The following is a 19,143-nucleotide window of genomic DNA, read 5'->3' as shown; positions in this document are numbered from 1 at the left end:
CTTTGTGGCAAGAATGAAAACCTTTACTCTGTTTTATTCTGTCTTTACTTTTCACTCTTTGTTAAATCATCCCAACCTGACTGCATCTAACTTAGCAATGGATCATTTTGCCACATGAGAATACCACTGATCCAAAACTACAAAGCAGCACAACTTTTGTCTTCCTGAAAAGATGTTCTATTTGGAAACCGTTTATCTGGTTTGGTTCACTACCAATTGCAGTAAAATAAAGGAGAAGTTCACACTGTCAAAAAAAAAAAAAAAACACAGAATAGGAACCAAAAGGATGAACACCAACTGATATGTTCACAACACCTTGTACAGCACATCACAACATGAACCAAAATAAACTGTAACACCACATGACCACAACACGATCACAATACCAGTGTCAACGAGGCTCAGGAAGGGGGATTTGAGCCGGGGAGAAACAAAAGGAGAGCTGGAGAAGGAAGGATTAAGAAAAATAAATATATGGATAGAAATTGTGGTAATGAAAGGTCGGGTAGAGGTGACACAATGTTCACAAGACGATGAACGAGTCAGAAAAACAGGAGGTGAAAGAAAGGTGAAAAAAGACCTTGGGAGGAAGCGGCAGGCTTAGCGGTTGCTTTGCGTGCTCGCTTAGGGACACCACCTTCATCATCATCATCATCATCATCCGCATGTAAGCAGCTGAGGGCATTCAACTGGTTTACTATCTCTGTAAACGACAGGGCCATACAGGAAGGGAGGAAGGAAGAATAGCAGTGAACAAGGCAAAATAACACACCCCATTGAGAATATCCACATACACACACACTCCATTTATTTGCACATAGATATACATAGAGATAAAAAAAAAAAACAGTGCATATATTTTGGTGTGGACCAAGGTTTATGTCTGCAGTATTATTTTATATGACAAACCAGCTACGTAGCTAACTAGCTGGAAAGGTATTACCTGACTGATGATGATACACAAACACTGCTAATTGTGAACAGGGACGTGTATGTAGATGCTGCAATGCTGTAAGAGCATTGCTATAACAGCTAACTTGTGGTTTAGCAAAGCTGTACCAGTTTTATACTTTGCACACACGAACAGGTGAAGGCTGAAAAAAAGCAAACCTTTACTTTAAAATTATATTTTTTTGAAAAGCTTTCTCAGTTTATGTCACTTGGTTACCTTGGTATATAGCACTGAAGAACACCTAACACTCACTCACATGACTGACAAATACATATAATGTACATATTCAAATACACATACAAAATATATTTTCATGGAGGTGTACAATACATCCTTTTTAGGTGTAAAACATTCTCTTTTTATTTTATACACATTTCATATAAGAGATAAAAAGAGAGCATATGTTTTGCGGGGGTATGTGTTGGTTAGCTTAGTGTTAGTATAGCTAGAGTTGCTCGCTGGCTTGTTGGGTAGGTATCATCCAAGGGAGGAATACGATAGTAGGAAGTTTTGGCAGCTCGGCCAGTCCTTTGATGCAGAGACGCACGCTAGTGAATCGCTGTAGGCGCTCAATGCATATACATATAAATGAGACAAAGAGCAGGGGAGGGAAAAGAGGGGAGAGAAAGCATGAAGCTTAACATGAAGATATGGCGCTTTGAAAAGTTGGATTAAGCAACGCAGGAAGCAGCGGGGTCCATACATTAAACCATAGAATGAATCCTCAACATGTATGTATGTATATATGTATGGAGGGAGGCGAGCCACCATCGGTCTACCAGTCCACCGACAGAGGAAGGACGAGAAAGCAAGGAACAAGGGTGTGATGGGGAAAATAAAGCGTAGGCAACAGAAGACAACCTGAAGCGAACTCAACGCTGTAAATGAAGCTCATGAATTTACAAATTCTCACTCCTTCGCATTTAAGCAAGCACACACATGCTCACGCTCACAGAAGCACAAAGTTAGAAGGAAAAAACATATCAACACAGAAGCAAAGTTGATGCCCCACATGAAGCCTGGGTCTTGGTTATTCTGGTCTGGGTGATTATTCAGGAGCGTTGGAGAAGCTGTTCCCCCAAGTGAAATTATTCAGTTTGGGAAAATTGGTCAGGACATTATCAGCACTGTAAATGTCAAATTAGTTTGTCCAGTGCACTCACCAGCTAACTGCTAAAATGGCCGATATAACAGACCAACTTAACTGACACACACACAGAAATTGTTCACTGAACAGTCGTAAACCCAAATGTGAATCTCTGATCTTACAGAACCATACATCTGACACATCTGTCACTTGTCAGTGAAATAAAAAGTGCTTTGTGCCCATTTTTACCTGTGATCTTTGCAGCCTTCTCCTCCTGGTTGACCCTGTTCTCCTCGTCCTCCTCATTCTCCTCCTCAAAGTCGTCCAAGTTGCCGATATCTGCCTGTTTCATGCTCATCAGGCTGGCCAGGCTCTGCATGTCCTCATCACTGGCCCAGATAACACACGATTGGCATACACACAACGCAGAGAGAGAGCTCGTGTTCACAGGTAGAAACAGCTCTTAAAACATATAATACACATGTAATGGTTTTTAAAAATTTTAATTTAACACTTTATTTTCAATGTGTTTGCAAGAAGACAGAAAAACAGACAATTCAGCCGAGAGCTCTCGCTAACAGCTGACAACAACTAGATCCCACAGAAGGATAACAATAGCTCTCTGTCCTCCTCCGTCTCTGCCTCCATCTCTACACCTTACCGTCACAAACACCCGAGACTTCAACTCTCATCCCCACTCAACATCTCCTCTCTCATCCATCCCCATCCATCCCCATCCGCCCCTTGTCTCTGTTTTTTCCCCGCCACCACTTTGTTCACAGATGCATCAATTTCTACAATATTTCTTCTATTTTATGTGGCCTTGTGTACTCCCCCCCCCCGCAGTCCCTCGATACCACAGCTTCATCATAATCGCTGTATTCTCCTCTCTGTTCTTTGTGTTTGGTGTTTCCCAGGCCCACAGGCTCATTTGAACTGGTGTGATGGAGTTTGTTTGTGTGTGGTCGACATCATTCCCCGAAGGGTTAACAAGGGTTACGCGCCATCGACCCGCCGTCCGCGCCACAACAAAGGCCTTGCTGCTCTGCTCTCTCTTAGTGTGTGTGTGTGTGTGTGTGTGTGTGTGTGTGTGTGTGTGTGTGTGTGTGTGTGTGTGTGTCTGTCTTTGAATGAAAGTTGCTGGTATCAAATTAGAATGAATAACAAATGGCAAACACCGTGACTGAGACTGTGGGTTGGTGGAATCAAAGAGGAGTATGTGAGAATGAATGAATAACAAATGTGTGAACATACATTATGTGTATGTGTATTCTTAAACATTTTCACCATTAAAAAAGGTAGTTCTAATATAATTGTAATTGTAATATAGAGTGGTTGCTATTTGAACATTACAAACTCATATAAAAGGGCGTGAGGAAAACTCTCGACCCCCGCCATCGCTTACTAAAGAACGCTGAATGTGATAACAGTAATCCTTGTAAATCAACACTACATGAGTTTATACTTCAGAGAAGACAATAAAAGGGGAACGTTATGACATTTATGATCAATTAGACTGATGTACCATCCCTGAATATGAACCAGATTATATCTTATAAGTCCTAAATTTGCAGGAAAGCTGCTTTTTGACTCAGCTTATCATTTCCAGAAAGTAAAGTTCAGACCTGCTGTGTTTGCATGTAAATGACTGGTGGTTATATTTATGATTGTATACAATATGACTGGAGCAAGAGCTGAGAAGTGGGTTTATTCTTCACAAAAGACCGTATTGAATACTGTGATACAGAATATACTATATACAGTATATACTTTTTAACTCTACTACTTTACCTTTTAACCAAGGACAAGGATTTAATGGAGTTAAACATATTTTGTTTTATTTTTTTAATTCAAAATAGATGACAGGAATCAGACCAGGATTCATGAAGGAATCAGAATTTCAATTGTTAAAATCTTAATGATAAAAAGATACCCTACGTCCACCTAGAAAAGGCGTTACATGAAAAGACCCGGACTTACGTGGCCTTTCCCTCACGGAGGAAGATGCAGGAGAGGGAGAACTGCAGCGTGGCCGACACCACTTTCTTCGATAGGGGCTTAAATTTGAGTTTGACATCTGTCTGTGTGGGCATGGGACTGGCGTACTGTTTCATGTTTATACTGCTGGTAGCCAAGGCCTTCCTCCGCCCTGATGGAGACTCCTGGAGAGGAAGGGAGAGAGAGAGAGAGAGACAGATGAAGCACATTCAGGTGAATGAGATTGACAGTGCAGGGACGAAACAGAAAACAGAGGCATATTTTATTTAATCTCAGGATATTCTGCAAGACTTAATTGGTGTTTAATTTTTGTTGACTGTTTTACATCCTCCTTTGGGGAACATGCATTTCAGGTTCAGTAAATAACAGAATAATTCTTTTCATCACTGACTGTGACTGTGATTACAACATCCAGATAAATAATGGTACGTTTGGTCACTGTTAGTTGGTAAATTCAGAACGAGCTCAAACCGGTGCCCTCCTGCACTCTTCATTGTGAATTTGGTTGTAAAATCCCTCCTGATATTTCATATCAAAGGTCCATGCTGAAGCCATTTCTGCTGTACTTCTTTTCAGAGATGTGCCCTGGGTCGGGGGCTAGCAGTCAAATTGGAATTTGGGAATATGCCACAGACAAGATGATAAGAGCTCTGGAATCAGTGACATGGCCCTATGAGAGAGAGTGTGTGTGTGTGTGTGTACACACACCAACTGCTTACCAGAGGACGGTGTGTGAAAAATAAGAACTGCCGGAAAGCCTAAGACTTGTCACTGACTGCTAGATATGGAAACTAAACAGTTGGGGATGTTAGAGCCTTTTGTCTGCCTTCCTTCTCCCTCCCAACAAAAACTGATGGGTTTTGTCTGCTGTACGTCTGGCTATGGAAGCACCACGCTGTCAGTGGATAGCAGACTGGTTCACCTCCTTGCTGTGTTGATACCACTGCCATACCATGTTCCTCTCTTCTGTTCTGCCTCCTCTGTTTTTACAGATTCTGTTTTTGTGATGGGAAACACATTTCCCTGGTTAAATGATCTCTGTTCATTTGCATGTGAGGAGAGACTGATGTTAGAACCAAATCCAGCGTGAGGATCAGACAGGTTCACACGTGTCTCTTCACAGGCCATGTGGAATGAAAGCAGCAGGCAGCGGAGACACACATCCTCTCTCTTTAAATCTGTCCGATTCCTCTTGGTCTTTCCTTTTGTCTCTATTTCACTGCATGGATGTCTAAAAACAGCATATATGACTGTACACACACCTACACACACGCACATACACACACTTGTGTTATTACAGCACAGAAAAATACCTTCTTGTCTCAGCTGTGAATCAAGCCCCGAGGTTTCATCCTCTCATGTGCACAATGCCGAACAAAGCAGAGCAGCTAGCTCTCTTTCACACAACAGCAGTTTGAGAGCACATATACATATACATATACACTCTGGTGTGTACGGTAGATAAAGCGATACAAGCTCTTTACATTGCCTGTTTCCTGATGTCTTCACACACAAACACACACACACACACACACACACACACACACACACACAAATCTCAGAGGCTTTGGCTCTGTGGGGAAAACTCAATCTCAGCCTTATCGCTGAGGACCGCAGGGTATTCATTCGCACACACACACACACACACACACACACGCACACACACAGAGTTATTATCAGTACAGAGTGGTAAAGCTATTGGTAATATTGTGAGAAACTATGTAAGCTCCAAATAGGAAATAGAACTCTATGGGTCAGCCATAGGAGTACCAACACAGTGTGCAGTGACTTCAATTCTCATTGTTTATAACTATTAAACATTACTGGCATTGATTGTTATTAAAGTTATGTCTCACTGCCAAACAAAAAGCCATAATCTCTCACAACCCACTCACAGCTTCTCTCACACTTTCTCATGATGCGCTGTGTCTTCACAACCATAATAATCACATCAAGGAGGCAGTAAAAAAATAATCTTCATCAATATGATCTTAAAAACAACCAGTAGATTAACTGATTGAATGACTGATTCATAACTCGTTCAAAGTATTTAGTCAGGGCTAAAGAGCTCAAGTGGCTGGCATGTGGGAGCCATCTTGTCAATGAAAGGTTGATGGTGTGAATCCCAGACGTGCTGAGGCAACACACACCTTCCCTTACACAAGAGCTACTGTCCAGGTGCATTTGGACAAGACATAAAACCTAAAACTTCTCGGGCAAAGATGATCAGAATCTGTTTCTCTAACCTTTCTCCCTCTGTTTCTATCCTGCCTTTCCATCCTTCCACATCCCACTGTACATCTCATCAAACCCCCGTATCCTTCCATCTCTCTCCATCTTTGCCTCCTCTTTCCCACCTTGCTCCGACCAATAATTAAATAAAAAAACTACAGAAGAAACCGACCAACCAACTGACTAGCGAGGCCACTTGACATTTCGTGCTGACATTTGAGACTTGTCGCTTTGGCTGGGGAACATAATGACGTATCATCGCCCCACCACTAACCTCTTCTTCTCAGCCCATCACGAGAAGAAGAAGAAGAAAAAAAACTCTCCCTCTCCACCTCTTATCTCTCTGCAGATTACACCCTGGCTATTATACTAAGCTAATAACGCATGTAGATACTTTATGAATGAATTTGCCAAATGCACCAAACACTTAAGAAGAGGGGATTTAGGAAAAAGGAGGATGGAGAGGAAAGGGGGGACAGGGGGGGAGATGGGTCTTGAAAAATAGGAAATACTTAAGGATATGCAAATACCCTGGCGAAAGAATGGAATAACCGTTTCAACAGATTTGAGTAGAGGCAGCAAACAATGGAAATCTGCTCTATTTCCCCGGATGCTACTTGTCAATCAATGTGTGTGTGCGTGTGTGTGTGTGTGTGTGTGTGTGTGTGTGTGTGTGAAGGTGATGAGGAGGGGGGTAGTCAGGATTAGGGTGACTGGGAGGTTGTGACAATGTGTAAAATGAAAAGAAAGGACAATACAGAAGTTTAATTTATTACAGAGAGAATAGGACTATCAATATGCTCTCTCTTTCTGAGCCCAGAGAATGACTAAATACCTGTGTGTGTGTGTGTGTGTGTGTGTGTGTGTCAAGAGAAAAAAGAAAAAAGGAAAAAGAGAAAATGGAAAGAGGGAGGGGTAATGGCTATATGCTGCCTCCTAGCTGCATCTCTGTACAACTGCAGTTCATCATTGAAGACCAACAGTGAACTGTATCTTACAGCTCTGTGCGACACTCACACAAACCAGCCCACATGTACCAAGACTAAAGAAGAAGAGGAATCAAACCTGCAACCTGCCTTCAGTTACTCTGCACTGCTTATTTTTGTCATAAAGGACAATGAATGACTTTCATTTAAGAAGGGTGTGTTTGTGTTAGAGCACGGTGCGTTAGGGTACCAGTCCTGCCCCTACTCCCCCGGTGCCAGCTGGCCCCGGATCGATTCACAGATGCTCCCCTGGTGGGGGGGCAGGGGTCAGGACAGGAGGGGTGCCCGGGGTCCTGCTGAATCCCTCTGCCCCAAAATGCCAATGGGACGGGCCGGAGGAAGGAGGGGTCGGATCCTTTTGTCACTGAGAGATGGATTAATTAGACTGAGTGCTAAAAGAACCTGGCTACTTTGTATAGACCTGGTCTAAGACAGACAGACAGACAGACAGACAGACAGACAGACAGACACACACACACACACACACACACACACACACACACACACACACACACACACACACACACACACGCGCGATCAACAAGAAGAATAAGTGCGCAATACGTTCGCACACACACACATACACACACACACTAATCAGCTAATGGCTTTATAACACAGGTCACCAGTTAATTGGTTTCTAACTCTAACAAACATGGTCGACGTTCCATATTGATCCATATACTAGAACCACTTTTAATAACAAGTCACACATCAACATCATTTATTCTTAAACTGACCATGTTCCCAAATTTCTGGTGTTAACTGGGAAAACATGCAAAAGTAAAAAGATTAATATATTTCTATTCTGACTGTGACAACTTTCATGTCCTGTTGTGCTCCTGCCATCGCCGGCAGTATGTATGATACAACCGACACGTTAATACCTGAAGTGACTGTAGTGATGTTTAGTTTGTTGTTGGGGAAGATTAAAGATAAAAACATGGCTCTGGTATCACAACGATGATGGTAAGTGATGAATCACTGGTTCCACATCAAGCAGATGATTATCAGACTTAAGCTTGCTGCCACAAAACAAAACGATCCTAAACTGGAGGGGAAAGGGACAAGCTGAGGTCAGTTACACTCTGGCTGCACACCATGTTAAAACAGGTTGATGCATTTTTTAAAATATTTTTGCAGTCATAGCAGTTCATGGTGATCCGCAGAACTATGGCAGATTGATCAGTTTCTAAATCATGCAACATTGTCCTGTTTTTTCTTAATCTCCTCTTGTTATGAAATGTGTTAATTGTAAAGCTATGTAATACAATACCTCACCCTTAAAGCAGCCAATACAGACACAGAGGCTATAAATATTCGAAACTGTACACAGGCCATTGTAATTTGTATTCACACAGTTCAGAAAAAATAAAAGCCAAACTCAATTTACCCTATAGAATAACCCTGAGGTAGCACCGATTAGCCCTGCGCCCCAACACCCAAAATCAGCTGGCTCTGGTTGAATTCAGCAGTCAGCAGATTGGAGGTGGGGTGGGGGGGCACGGTGCTATTCCTCTTGCCTCAAGGTCACAGTTATTGGAAATGGAGACATCCAATGTGCTCACATCTCTCTTTGAAACCACACACAATGGAGTGATTCCTCTGTGTCAATTTGGCCTCCCCTGATAACTGATAAGGCAGTCCTTTTTACATACCACCTATGAATACCGCACTATAGACACACACACACACACAGATTAAGACCAATTTATTCATCTGCTATTATATGTGAGGATTTATTTTTTTTCCCCAAGCAGTGTGTATGTGTGTGTATTTTAAAAGGCAACAATGGACATAAAAAGGCATGCAATACTATCACTGCAGTTATGTGAATTACAATAACAATGGTCTTAATAATGGAATGAACTGTGCAAATGGCTTTCATGTGTATTGTAACGTGCGCTCACACACACAGAGTCTCTCTCTCACACACACTGACGCACACGTAGAAAAGAAAAAAAAAAAAAAGAAGAAGAGGACCACAGGATTTCTCTTCACTAGAACCACCTCGTCCGAAGGGGGTGGGGGGTGCGATGGGAACAACAACAAAAAAAGACAAACAGCTGAGGGTAAGTGAGAGAAGGAAGTGAGCGGAGAGAGTGATTAGTCACAACAAGGGCAGTAACAGAAAGGACAGCAGATAACAGCACAGTGTGTGCCGTAGATTTAGATGAATATAGTTCAGCATGACTCTAAGCTCCAGACACAGAGTCCTTTTTCTATCATGCCAAGATACTGAAAATTGGACAGACTGACGTGCAGCCTACTACCACGCACATGGCTGTACTCATGAGTGGAGGAACTACACATAAACAGTTACAAACAATAACAACAACTGTGTATGACAGAAGAAAACTCACGACTGGTTTCAAATCTCATGAAGACTCAATGAAGAGGGTAACAAGACAGGATTTAACGTGGGTAGGTGACGCACAATACCAGCTACCAGTATACCAGCTCGAGAGTGGCCATTTTATAGCCGAGTCTGACCTCTGACCTCTGACCTAATTGTGGGGAGGCCACATAAAAACAATTTGACATGTTTTTCTCTGATCAAATGAGTACAGACGACACTTTTTATTTAAGGGCAGTTTCATTTATAATCTTAAAGTCTCCAGTTTGTGGGATATGACAAAAAAATCTTTGTATGAAATGAATGAAACGCTGCAACATCACCTCCTTGCAACAGAGATGACTGAGCAGTGTGTGTGTGTGTGTGTGTGTGTGTGTGTGTGTGTAAAAGAGAGAAGTGAGGGATGGGGTTAAGCTAGACAGCAAGAGAAAGAAAGAGAGAGGAGAGAGAGAGAGAGAGAGAGAGAGGAATGCCTTTAATGCAGAGTTGCCTCTGATGGCAACAGATGAAAGGAGGAGAGTCACAAACCAACCAGTCCTTAAAAAGGCCTAATCCTAACTGGGAGAGGAGCGGTGTTTAACTGGGGAGTAACCTATTGCTAGCTTGCAGCACAGAGCAGACACACACAGACATTATGTTGAGAACTGCGATATTTCAGAGGTTCAACAGCATTAAAGAAACATCTAGATACAAAAGCTATCACCTCCACACCAATTAGAAAACCTTTTCAGGATGAGATCTAAGCTATAACAAGAACAGTAACCTGTCTTAACACTGGGTCTGCAACTTAACTGTTAAATTAATAAAATGTCAACAAGCCTGTTACAAGTTTTGTTTGTTTTGTCCGACCAACAGTTAAAATCCAAATATATTCAATTTACAGTTGTATAAAACAGAGAAAAGCAGCAAATCATCAATTTTGGCATTTTTGCCTGATAAATGAAAATTGATCCAAATTTTTGCCAATTACCAGCGGAACAATTAATCAGCTAATTAAGTAATGGATACACTGAAATCTGCCACTTTCATCAAGCTTTTCTAATTAGTCTACATCGTAATTCACAACCAGCGAAAAATGCTTAGATGGACACCCAGCCAGTATCACATGTCCTCTCCTTCTCCCTTCATTTCTGTCCCTCCCACCCTTGCCTCCATCTCTCTCTCGTCTTATCAGTGTGTCCAGGGTGCCCTCCTCTCTTCAACTCTCTGGGTCTTTCTTTTGGGTGGCCCTCAGTGCCCCCCACACACACTCAGACCCAGAGCATGCACTTCAGACAGGGGGCTAATGGGAAAATAAATTACCAGCAGGCAAAAGCCCTGGCTCTGCACTTCTGCCGGAGAAAGAGAAAGGGACATGGGGGGGGGGTTTGGAAAGAAGAGAGAGTGGAAAGAGAGAGCGTGGAAAGAGAGAAGGGTAGAGGAGACAGAAATGAAAGACAGAGAGGTGGACAGAAAAGAGACTGATAGAAAGAGAAGTCATGAGAAAGGGGCGGGGAGAGATGGAGAAAAATGAAAGAGGGGCAAAAAGGAAAGACAGAACCAAGAGGGGGGAGAAACAGGGAGAGAGAGATAGGTCCACAGGATTATAGCTAGAGTTCATTCCTGGTCTATGAAGTGCCTGCTCATCACTTTTCCTGCCATTTCACCATCTCTGGCCATCGTTAAGGCCTAAAATGGCCAATAACATCACCACACACTCACAGCCGCTGAGCCAATACCCCCCTGCTACTCTATCTGGGATTGATTACTCCCCCTGAATGAAGCAGTCGTTCAGATATCAGGATGGCAGATTCACCCTGGTGGCGTGCAGTGGTGGAGGTATGTGTGTGCGTCTCCTATAAAATCTATGTATAAAGTTTGACAGAATTGAGAGACATGAAAAAAGGGGGTGAGGCAGGTGGGGTGTCAATCCATGTTTGAGTGGGTCTGTCTGTGTATGTGTGTATGTGTAACCACAGCTCTTTACAGTACACACACTGCGACAAAGACACACCTATAGCAGAAAACTTAACCAATACAGCAGATCTGATACACTGCTGACAAAATCCACTGTATATGCACGGACACAACCTCTGGCAGGTACACACAAATAAGAATACAGGCTTCTAGTCATGTTAGAAAGTGCTGGTATCATGCTAGTATTATTAGGACTTTGCGGTGATACTTCAGCTATCGGAGAACAGGATGCTAACGGTTTTCTAACATCATCTCAAGAACGAACGCACCCTCTATATATCAAAGATATCAAATGATGATTTCCAGGTAAAGACAACGTGGGGATAAATCAGAATCTCCATATCCACTCAATTCTCACTTTAAGGATCTGTTTGTTTTAGCTGTTTAAGGCAGGCTGCTGAGATCTGACAGAGCTATGATAGGGCCCTAATCCAGAGCAAAGCTGATTTGCTTAAGGGGGAGGGGGGTTAAGATGGCCTGTGACAAGAAACAATTGCCCCAAGTGAGAGTCTGCCTCTCTCCCACCCTGCTCCATGACAAAGGTGTACTCTCCATGCTAAGTGACAAATCTGGGGAGACAAAGAGCATTAGCAGGGTGATGCTCTGCTTCAGTGCCTCTGATTGTGGCCAACTCAAAGAGAATCTAATATGGATTTTAAAAAAAGGAGAGGGAGAGATTAGAATGAAAGAGAAACAATGAACACCTTCTACCAAGGGGGAATTAGTGGAGGGATTGGATAAGGAGCTGGTGTGCCTTAGTGTGTGTGTGTGTATGTGTGTGTGTGTGTGTGTGTGTGTGTGTGTGTGTGTGTGTGCATGGGTGAGTGCTTGTTCTTTGAAATTCCTTTTCCACGAAAGAACAATAGGGTTCCCCCAATTCTGTTGATGTGGATTCTATTTATGTGCATTTCTATGTGACACACACTCACTACAGAAACACAAACGGCTCCCTCTCATATCTAAACATCTACATCGCGGATGAGCCCTTTGGTCTTTGATCTTTTTCGAAGTGAAAAAGGAGGATAACCTATAACTGTCAGGTTCATTCATGACTAATAACCAATTGGCATTAAGACAATCGAGGGGCCACCATACTGCCTCTGGTGATGTTCTACCCAACCGGTAACTCCTGGGTTGCTTAAAAAGACATTTAAAGCTTTGTGGATCGTGTTCGAATTAGTTTGAACAAATTTCATGCCACTTTGACTTTGTTCGAACTTCATTATTTTGAAAACCTGACAGCCCTACTATGCAAAAAATGTTTTTGTTTGTCTGTAATGACATTCATTTACTAAATTCAAAAGATAATTATGACAAGTGACACATCCGATACGAGCACCGCTTTCATGGTGGGAATGTGTCCTTCGCTACATCTCCTCAACACCCATGGGTGTACTCCAAGTACAGATTTATATCCCAAACAGAGACAGAGACATGTTTGGGGATCAGTCTAACTGTCAGTGGCTGGCTTAGCACTGGCATCAGAGCAGATCACAAGACCCTATTCATTGCCACTTAGCAGAACAGTCGCCTCAGTTTGCCAGAAACTGTGTGTGTGTGTGTGTGTGTGTGTGTGTGTGTGTGTGTGTGTGTGTGTGTATGCGCATGTCTGTGTTCACTCCCTAAAATGCTCATACACACACATACACTTGCACGTACTCACTATGAGCGGATCTTGAGGAGATAATGTCAGAAGAGTCAACCTACACACAAGTTTAACCTAAGTTCATCACATATGCCTCTGTGCATGTACACACATCTTCTATCATCACCAGCACCACCCACGCACGGATCTACAGAGCTAACGACCGGCCCACGCAGGCCCAGCGGGTCAAGCTTGTGGATAAACAGGGGGATTTGCTGGGCCAGTGTTTTGCGGGCCACACAGGCCTGTCTCCATCGCGAGCAGCCATCTTAAGTCGCACAGAGAAAAAATAAATAACCGAGAGATGGAGATAATAACTGTTCCACTGACTTTGTCCCATCGCGCCTCACGTCGCACCAGAACTGTCTGACCACCCATCATCGCCATGTAACACATGACACCGAAAACAAGGTGAGATGAGGACGGGGAGGAAAAAGTCGGATTAGAGCCGACCGAGGAGGAGGGCAGGTGACAGGATGTGTAGCCATGAAGTGATAGAGGGTGACCTCGGAGATGACTGATAACAGAGGGTGTGGCGGCCAATAACGTACCACTGAGAGCCTACGATTAGATAGTGGGACTGTAGCTCTCAGAAATGGAAAGCAGAAAATGGCAAAAAAAGAATGGTTCAATAAATCACTCAAGAAAACCGAAGCTTGTATGTCAACAGTCGTCAATGTGTAAAACTAAATCCAAGAATAATTTAAGCTTCATACTTATTAATGTTCTGCAGCTTTAGGTGCTGCAGGTCAGCTCTGGATATGCAGCTGCACAACAGGTGTCGCACGTGCAAGACAATTTAAAAGAGAGAGACTCAATGTGTGGGATGGCTTTTACAACAAATGACACACCTTGAACAAATAGCATCTGAGTCTCCCTGCTTCCTCACTACTTTGTCTCCCTCACCTCCTTCTTACCTCCCCACCTCGACTTCCCACGTTCACATCGCTGTTACTGGTTCAAGGCTCAGTTTACACCTACCTAAAGAAATCCCTGATACAGTAGACACCTCTGCTGAACCTTGCCAGCAGTTGTGTTTGTAGGTGAATGTGGGTGTGTGTGTGTGTGTTTGTGGGGGTTTATGTGTGTGTGACTCAGTGTGTGTCTTCTGGGTCAGCTTGGGGACAGGAGGCAGTAACAGGAGGAGGTGGTACAGAATGTTTTCTAGACTGGCACAAGCCTGTACACAGTGAGCTGGCAGCTCCTGCAGGGCCCAGACAAGCCTGGCCACACAGAACAGCCACCCTCATAGTGCAACAGGAATAAGCTTCTTTTCAGGTATTTTCATTGAAATGAAAACGTCCGTTTTGCTCCCCTCTATCGCTATCTCATAACACAACGGCATATTCTACTATAGTGACTGATATTATGCAATAAAGGCTGCCCGCTGGAATATAGCTATAGACACTGAGGTTACGTGGTGTACATCATAAACTTCTAGAATACCAGGATGCCCAATTTTTGCTGTAGGTCTTATCTTAGAAAAATGCTATGGTATACAGATGCTCATTTGTTTTTGTCTGTTTGGTATACATAAAAGAACTCCACCATCCACCATGGCTAAACAGCCAGTGAAAAGGGGGGCACGTACAGGGACATAAACTTCAGTAAAAGACATTAAAAGTACTGGAATAAGTTTAGAATAACTTTGTTTTGTGTTTTGTTTTGAGGAGTATACGAGTCACGTCTGCATAGACTGTGACTTCCAAGTTCCTTCACTGGCTGCAGTATCAGCTTGCAGTGCTGTATTCAAAAGCAGTTTGATGAAACACTATATTAAACTTTGTTGGGGGTCAAACGTCAGCCTAAAGCTCTTGCCATCTGGACACCACGCGTCCCCCACGCGTCCCCCACCAATCACAACCTCTCACCTTGTTTAGGCATGCTACCGTCCCACCGCCTTTATATGTCTAGTGTTGAGATACACCTTCCATTAAAGTTTTGCCAAAATAATAGTACTGACATCTCATCCCACACACACACACACAGACACACGGAAATTCGGGTGTCATCATGTGAAGGCCACACAGGGGGAAAGAAGGAGGTGAAGGGTGACATATGTGTTTTGATGTTTATTTTGAGGGTCAAACGTCACACCGTATGAAGCAAAACACAAACCTGCTTGGGCTGTTTTAGACTCTGCGTGTGTGTGTGTGTGTGTGTGTGTGTGTGTGTGTGTGTGTGTGTGTGTGTGTGTGTGCACTATAAATGTATCTATATGTTTGTGTACGTGTGTGACAGGATGTGAGTTTGTCTGTGTGTATGAGATGATGTACATGTGACAGATGATGTACGTGTGTGTGTGTGTGTGTGTGTGTGTGTGTGTCTGTGTGTGTTGCAGCGTCTGGTGACATCTGCTGTGTTGTTGGCTGGGAGCGGAGCGCAGCGGGCTGCAGGAGCCTCAGACTAAGGAGATGAAAGCCGAGGTCACAACCTGGACCAGTGGGACAAGACACACTCACTCGCCACAACACACAAACACAAAGTCACACATGCAAACATAAAAACATACACACAGACTCGTAAACAACATACACAGACTGTATGCAAAGGCACACCCACACTGCAAACATGTGTCTCTCTCACTCACAGCATGCGGGGAGAACATAAGGGCGAGAGACAAGAGATGAAAGTAAACAGGGCAAGGATAAAACGGTAAAGCAGACAAAACAATATGGAGACAGACTAAACATAAAGCAACACAAGAGACAGAGAGTGAGAGAGAGTGAGGAGAGTATGAAAAAGATGATGTAAGCACAGAAGCAAAGCCCCACTTCGTCAGGGGCAATAGTTTAATCAGTTTAATTAAAAAACACATGCATGTATGCATGTAAGCAAAAACACACACACACAAAGATAGAAGATATGGCGTGTGCCAAGCAATAGTGTGCCAAAACTGTACAGAGCAGAAGGTGCCTGTGTGTATGGGCGTATGTGTGTGAGCAAGAAGAGACATATGAATGGATACATTATGGTACAGGTGTAAAAAGGAATGCATTTTAATGAGGCTAATTATCATTTCAATCCTTCAAAAATAACTATCCCCGAAGTAGCTCCCAGAGCTCAGTTTTATTTTTGTTTTGACTGACCAAAAGTAAAAACAAAACAAACTGATATTTCATTTAAAATGATGTAAAACAGAAAAGGGAAGCAGATTCATTCGCTGGATTATTAACTAAATAGAGAATACAAATCCACAGGCTCTCAAATGGACACCACCCACACACACAGACACATTCACACACAAATGTGACACCCGCACAGAGACATAGTGACACGCACACCTCATGGTGGTGGTAGCAGTTAGTCAGCAGACCGGCCATGTGACGGGGTGGTGTGGTGTGGATTAGGGGCCAGTAAGCCTATTAGGGCGACAGGAGGGACCACCCGGCCTCCGCAGCCACCTACAACCCACTAAAACAGACACACAGACAGACACACAGACACACACACAGACACACACACAGACAGACAGCACCCTAACACATAACTCACTGACACACATCAGAAAATCAGTTCCCCATACACGGGAGCAGTCTCTCACAAAGACACAAATATACCAACACACACGGACACACACTGAGGTACAGATACATGCACCTTTTTGTTCATTTGCTGGGAGCTCAGTTGCATGGTGTCAGTTGCTCTGTATTGTCATTTTCTTATTTATCCCACAAAAATACTAATCAATGCTTCAATTTGCAAAAGTAATGCATGAGAGCTGCACACATTTAGGCAGCATTTGGAGTTGTGATAGTTAAGTGTGTGTGTCTGTAGTGCGTACTCGCTGTGTGTTTGTGGTTGTGTATATGTGCCCACATGGGGAGGGGGGTCAAGGCATGGTGGGTAATCACCAGCATCTGTTGCCTCTCCTCGGGGCGATTAATTAGATTAAATTAATTTGGAAAGCGTGTGTGAATGTGTGATCCCATACTAAGAGCGCCCCCACCTTCCTACAGCGACACACAGACACAGACACACACACACACTTACATCCTTCCACATTTTAACAATAAGGCATATATTATTTAAAATTAGCAGTGTGAGCACACACAAACAACTTGAGCGAACACACACTCTTCGTTCTGACACAATAAATGAAGCCTTTTGAGTTCTCCAAACTATTTAAGAAATGGGAAATGAGCAAAGGTGAAAACTTTGGAGACACACGCGTGCACACGAGCGCAAATTAATCCCAATTTGTCGGCCTCGGCACGGGAGAAACTTTTGGGATTTCATACTTCATACCAGCTTTTGTCACCTTTGCGTGAATAGCCGAGGGTTGAAATAATTGTGTTTTTCTTCCCCGAGGCCCAGTCAGCGCTCACAAGCCACTGGCCTACGTAATGTGTTCCAGACAGAGGAAGGGGGGGGGCTATACACACCATGGCTATGGGTACAATACAGGGAGCGTGTGTGTGTGTGTGTGTGTGTGTGTGTGTGTGTGTGTGTGTGTGTGTGTGTGTAAAGGTGATGGAGGTAGGTTGGCGTATGTATGTGTGAGTGGTGGGTGTCATGGTTTTCCGCTGTGTGTGTGTGTGTGTGTGTGTGTGGTGAGATGAGTGTGTGCGTCTGTGTCAGTATGTGACACTGTGTGACTGTATGAGTGTGTGTACGAAGTGGGAGCTTTGTGGTGTGGAAATGGCCTTAATGGAGTTGGATGTGGTCCACAATAGACAGGAGGACATCACCTCAGAGAGAGGACTGAAAGAGAGAAAGAGAAAAGAGATAGAGAAGGGGAAAGAAAGCAGTGGCAACATGGCCGAAACATCATCGTAAGCCATGATGAAAACACTTTTATATTCAAACACTGGTCCACACATCCTTCCTTTGGATGTCAAAACATTAGCTTTAAGGAAAACTGAGCAAACACCCTACAAAAAGATCAGTATTCAGCAGGTTTTTAACCTTTTTGTATGGCTCCGTGACAGATCTTTTTCCTTTTATGCAGCAGAAAAACACAGTCACTCCGACTGCAACGACTGTCTAGGTTTTGAAGTATAGTAAGTGGCAGTTAAAGGCCGCCACTGCTATTTCAGAATCGATATTTAAAATGTGGCAACATGCAGCAGACAGGCTGTCAAACAGTGTGAGCGGTGATGTGGCAGAGCAGCCATAGATTTGGAAATTCCTTCTTTTCTGAGTGACATTGATGTAATGTGAGTGAAGAAGGTGAAGTATGAGTTGGAGGAAGAGAGATGGGGGAGGAGCAGGGAGAGTGGGCCTTGGAGTGTGTATCACTGTATATTCAATGTATTCAGACATAATAGCTTTTCACTTTAAATACAACAGTCCTGCATATGTGTGTGTGTGTGTGTGTGTGTGTGTGTGTGTGTGTGTGTGTGTGTGTGTGTGTGTGTATGTATGTATGTGTATTTAAATCCTCCCACAAAGCTTTGAAGATGAGGGAAGTTGGTCTACCATCTCCAGCTTTGGTTGAAATGCAAACGCATAGAGAATACACACAGACATACATACACACATTAACCCCCCCCCACCACATACACACAAAAGAGCCTGTAAGCACAATGCCTTCAAATATAGCCGTCCAATCTTTTGACTCTCAATTTGCCCACCTTTTTGATAATACGCGCATATTTGAAAAAGGGTGAAAGGCAAGGGTAGCATGCAATTTAGAGATACTACTGTGTAGCCATTTTCAGCCTGCCACCTCTCCCTCTCTCTGTCACTCTCTCTCTCTCTCTCTCTCTCCATCTTTTGATTATGCGATTCGCCTTGGCACACGAACAAATAGAGGAGAGAAAAAGGTAGTGTTTGACACTGCCATTTTCAATGACAAAATACAATCTAGCCAGGGCCAGTAATTCGACGGGGAGGGATTAGCCTAGCGCGAGGTTGGGCCCCCAGATTAAGACGAAGCCACAGCGCGGGGATCTTGAATTTCATCATCTCCGGCGCTCAGGCACAATG

General features: G+C 43.4%; 1 protein-coding gene across 5 annotated transcripts in view; it reads right to left on the bottom strand.

The window, feature by feature from the left end:
• The window catches only part of ehbp1 (EH domain binding protein 1), a 136,374-nt gene that overhangs the window by 93,248 nt on the left and 23,983 nt on the right, over positions 1–19,143 (bottom strand). For 4 of the 5 annotated variants that reach the window (XM_087179030.1, XM_023425303.2, XM_023425304.2 and 1 more), the window contains exons 6-8: positions 4,020–4,201; positions 2,289–2,428; positions 581–703 (exon numbers count right to left, since the gene is read on the bottom strand). In XM_087179030.1, the coding sequence (XP_087035156.1) occupies positions 581–703; positions 2,289–2,428; positions 4,020–4,201 (445 nt within the window). The remainder of the gene's footprint in view (positions 1–580; positions 704–2,288; positions 2,429–4,019; positions 4,202–19,143) is intronic. The other variant, XM_087179031.1, reaches the window with a different exon arrangement.

The sequence above is a fragment of the Seriola lalandi genome, unplaced genomic scaffold, assembly GCF_002814215.2.
Source record: "Seriola lalandi dorsalis isolate HSWRI2012SDOR001 ecotype SW California unplaced genomic scaffold, Sedor1 jcf7180002054769, whole genome shotgun sequence".
Lineage (NCBI taxonomy): Eukaryota > Metazoa > Chordata > Actinopteri > Carangiformes > Carangidae > Seriola > Seriola lalandi.
The sequence above is the reverse complement of the archived record's forward strand: the minus strand, read 5'-3'. Positions and strand labels throughout refer to the sequence as shown.